General features: G+C 41.4%; 1 protein-coding gene across 1 annotated transcript in view; it reads right to left on the bottom strand.

Moving 5' to 3' along the window:
- LOC104758235 (phosphatidylinositol 4-kinase alpha 1) overlaps nucleotides 1-4,091 on the bottom strand; it is a 13,353-nt gene extending 9,262 nt beyond the window's left edge. The window contains exons 1-8 of the mRNA XM_010481065.2: nucleotides 2,807-4,091; nucleotides 2,285-2,626; nucleotides 1,934-2,095; nucleotides 1,666-1,833; nucleotides 1,342-1,500; nucleotides 1,125-1,252; nucleotides 427-736; nucleotides 114-282 (exon numbers count right to left, since the gene is read on the bottom strand). Of these exons, the coding sequence (XP_010479367.1) occupies nucleotides 114-282; nucleotides 427-736; nucleotides 1,125-1,252; nucleotides 1,342-1,500; nucleotides 1,666-1,833; nucleotides 1,934-2,095; nucleotides 2,285-2,626; nucleotides 2,807-3,793 (2,425 nt within the window). The 5' untranslated portion in view covers nucleotides 3,794-4,091. The remainder of the gene's footprint in view (nucleotides 1-113; nucleotides 283-426; nucleotides 737-1,124; nucleotides 1,253-1,341; nucleotides 1,501-1,665; nucleotides 1,834-1,933; nucleotides 2,096-2,284; nucleotides 2,627-2,806) is intronic.

Below are 4,468 nucleotides of genomic sequence, written 5' to 3'. Positions count from 1 at the left end.
CAAATAGGTAGCCTTCACTCCTGAAAGAATTGAAAAAAGGGATTCCTAAGTATCTAAAATAGTACATCATAATCCATCTAGCATGTATTGTAAGTAACTCGTCATTTGTTAACCTGAGATGGTGTTCATAGCTGCAACGTCAACTCGGCCGCCTAAGGCAGTTGAAAGAGCAAGTCTCTGGGTTGAGGCTATTTTCTCATTTCCATTTCCTCGACGGCTACCAGGATTGTGAAGCGCATTCAGTTCTAATTCGTCTTCAAGCCATTTTACAGAACTGACGACCTACGAAGAGCAGTGCTCAATTAGATAAAATTAAACTACAGAACAAATATCACCTGGGAGGCTTAAGATACAGTATTTAGTAGGCTTATACTTAGGTGAACCACACAAAAAAAACTCTGAAGATGACCTTCTAGAATGACTTACAAGAGGGGGAGTGCCTTGAGCAATTTGCTGAACCGCTAGAGCCCACTGATTGTCCCACATGTAAGGACCTCCCACAGCTTGCAAAGCAGTTGCACTCATGCTTCCGACACTGTTCACTGAATTGGAATTTGACTTCACAGCTGGTGTTGGAGCTTTCACAATTGGAGGTGCTAAGCCAAAAAGGGCTATATAAAACCAGAGATTACGGAACAACTTCAAAAGTGAAGGTTCCACATTCATAGTAGGATCAAAATCTGAACATATCTCTGCAACTGCAGGAAGAAGAGGCCCTAAAAAATCCACACCACTCCTGGAAAAAATGAAACATGCAAAAACGTTTTAGTGGAGAAACATTAACTGGATACTTTCTGATTATAATAAAATTTTAGGCAAAATGGAGTGCGAAAGATGATTGATATATCTTTATGTTCACAGCATAAACACACCATTGATTGTACATGCAATACTTAGCCCTTGCTGTAACCATATAGTAGCCAATAAAAGCTGTTGCCAGTAGATTTCGAAAAAAAATTGCCCAGATTATTTTCATCCCCAAATATGTTTTTCAAAAGAGAACACTTACAAGATAGACTAACCCATAAACAGTAAAAGAATTACCCTCAAAGTAAAGAATTACTCATAAACAGTAAAAGAAGAAAAACTCAAAGTTTATACAAGCTTTAAGATTATATAATTACCCTCCACTTTTGGATTCGGCAGCCAAGCCTACATCTGAACACAAGGAAAGCAAACGATGGCGATAGTCTGAACGCAATTTTGTATCCCTAAGACCACTGGCAATTGTAAGAAAACCTGCAGGAAGAGTCTACACGACAGTTGGATTTCTGAGCATCAGTTTCATAGTATAAGTCAAAGAGAAACACAACAAACTACCATGTATAAAATGACATATACCTCTACACGCTCGGTTGTGGCTTCCGGTGCTGATGTTTTGCTTTCTACAGATCCTACACTCGATAGTTTGCTCAAATAACTTCTGGTCATCAGAACTACTGTCTCGCGGTAAGATTTCTCAAACCCTAATGTTGCTATCCGAGAAACAGCATCAAGAAGCTGCATAAAATTGGCATAAATGCAAAACTAAATATTTCAAAAAAAAAAACAAACGAAAAAGGATATAGATGATAGCAGTTTCTGCAATTGCAAAAGTTCGAGAAAGTAGCATATGTAGGATACTAACTAGGCAGCCAGGTAAAAGTGTAGAAATTGGAAGCGTACTTGGAGTCGCAAAAAGCTAGGAGTTGACGCATCACCCTCTTCCAGGCTTTCAATAAAAAGTGGTAAAATCATGTCAGCTACGTCCGGCTTCTTAACAGCCACATTGAGATCAGCAAGCAGCCGAATCACATTAAGTTGTACTGCAGGTACTTGCTTCTCTCTATCAACCTGGACACCAAATGATGAGCTTTATTGGAAACATAAAATTGCAATTCAACACAAGATGGCAAATTAACCAGCTACAGGAAAGGTAAAATTATTTCTGCACCTGTTCTTCATAATCATTTGTTTCACGAATACTTGAAGCTAATCCCTTAATGAAGGTGTCCACTGGAGCTCGGTCCTTGGCCCACCCAGATTCAATAATCTCACAACTAGTCTTAAATATGCTCTCAAGCATTGCCCCTTGATTGCTCCCCCAAGTATCCGGCTGTTCCAACAGACATTCAAAATAAATAGAAACACCTTCAATGAGTTAAAACACAATTAACAACAGGACCGTCCAGACACTCGTGAGTTGTGACATTATATGTTCGATTATACTTCTATGGACCTCCAGACGCGATCATCAGTAGATTAGAGTATATTGCTAGGACGAGTTAAGACATAACAAAGTTACCTGTGCACAGACAGCCAGTACCAGTGGTTTAAGACGGATGAGCAACACTCGTAGTGGCTGCCCGCCTCTTGCCACTGCAATCTTCGCAATTCCAGAAAGCAGAGAGTCGAACAAATCTTCACAGGCTTTCATTTTCCGCCACACAGATGTCAAGCAGGCATCTGCAGCATCTAAAAGCAATGCAAGCGTCTCCAGGACCATCCTTTTAGAAGTTTTCCCATCTGTTTCAAGAGACACCAAGCTCTTGATTTTCATTTTAGCTGCAGCCTGATAAACAGACAGTTTGGCATTGACTCTAGTTTTCAGAACTGGGCCTTGTTCGTTCCAGTCTCGCTTTCTTGACTGTAAAAAAAAAAAGGCAGAAACAGATTTATCATCTCTTCTAAGAAATCCATACGCCACTCAAGATCGGCAAGGTAAGCACCAAATCTAGACAGTAAAAGGGAGTATAAACCAACAATGGTTTCACCAATATACCTCGCCTCTAGCATTCCTAAGAAAATATAACAAGAAAAGCATTACCTTCAGAAATGCAGACATGGACTGGAGCTGCCTCTTTGCTATAAATCTTACTTGATCCTGAAGTTTAGAATCAATTTTGACTTTCTCCAAGATATGGGTTATCAATCTAAAGGCAATCTCTTGCTTCTCCAAGCACTCAATGGATTCGTCCTCAAACGAAGCCACTTGTTGTCTAAAAACAGGATTAGCGCCACCACTCCCCTCGCTAAATCCAAAACTCAACTGATCAACACCACTCTTCCACACAATACTACCTCCATTCACCACTACAGACGATGAACTCTTAGAAGATACATTGGAACCATGGCTAGCGACCTCGTCGCCAGGACTGGACTCCTCAGTTTTACCCGAGGGATAACGGTTCGTACTAGTAGGAGAGCTCTGAGACGACGAGGTTTCAGAGTTAGCCGAGTTCTGCTGCCGCTGTTCTTTGGGAGACGCAGGAGCACGGTTCACAACAAACTGCTCAAGCAGCATTGTAATCAATTTATCTCCGTCAGACTGCAGAATCGACGGGAAATTCTGAGAAAGCGCGACCAAGAAAGCCTTAGAAATCGATGGATCACCGTCGCTCTCACTACAACTCGTGGCGGCAATCACAACCTCACCTGTAAACCTAGCAACCTCGGTACCGAATTCCGGCGATAGATCCGCCGCACACGAAAGATAACTCAAGAAATCACAATAGAACGCAGAGATCGGCTGAGACGGAAACGAATGCGGCCAGAACGAACGGCGGAACGATGCAGGTATAGCGCTGAGAAACTCATTGACGACGGATTTGGCACGGTTGTCGATTGATTCTGGATTTTTGGAGATGATCCGAGCAACGGCCAAAACCGCGTTGAGATGACTCCGAGAAACCCTGGGAGATTCAGCGAGAAGCCATTCCGTTTGAGGACAACGACCGCATATCCAAGCTAACTTCTCCGAGAATTGCTTCGGATTCTCCGCAATAATATCACAAAGCTCCGTCAATGCCTCCATCTCCGATCAAACAAAAAAAAAAAATCAAACGCCACGGAACAAAATTAGCTGGGAAAAAAAGGCAATTTCCGCGATCAGATCTGCCTGAAGAGCGAGTCAAAATCTCGTAGGATCCACCAAGAAGGGAAAAAACATAAATGTGAGCGTAGAAATTGGTTTTAGAATTCAAATTTCGCTCAATTGGTGCCTCTGTGTTGGAAGAGGAAGAAGCAGCCATGGAAGGGCTCGTGGGTCGCCTGAGTCGCCATTTTATTTATTTTTGTCCCTTCTCTTCCTTTTTTTTTTTTGTTTTCTTTCTCTTTTGCTTCGCTCTCCGGTCGATAATTTTGTCCGTTGTGGAGGATGTACGAAGGGGTAAATTTGTAAAACAGTAATAGGTTAATAGACCAAGTCGGTTGAACCGGTCTGATTCGTAACAGAGCGTGTAAAAAGAAATCTAGCCAAAATCTGAATCGGTTTGAAATCTAACCAAAATCTGAATCGGTTTAACTGTGAACGATGTGGCCTGGCCAGCCTTAAGCGAAGAAATGAAATGAAACGTTCCAGCTTGTAAAAACTATAATAAACCTCTGGGAACTTGTAAATTTGGTAGTTAAAAACATGTGTGCATGTTTTAATTTGAGCGAAGAAAGAAAGAGTCAGTATGCTGACTTTTTTTTTTTTTTTTTTTTTTTT

The sequence above is a fragment of the Camelina sativa genome, chromosome 17, assembly GCF_000633955.1.
Source record: "Camelina sativa cultivar DH55 chromosome 17, Cs, whole genome shotgun sequence".
Lineage (NCBI taxonomy): Eukaryota > Viridiplantae > Streptophyta > Magnoliopsida > Brassicales > Brassicaceae > Camelina > Camelina sativa.
The sequence above is the reverse complement of the archived record's forward strand: the minus strand, read 5'-3'. Positions and strand labels throughout refer to the sequence as shown.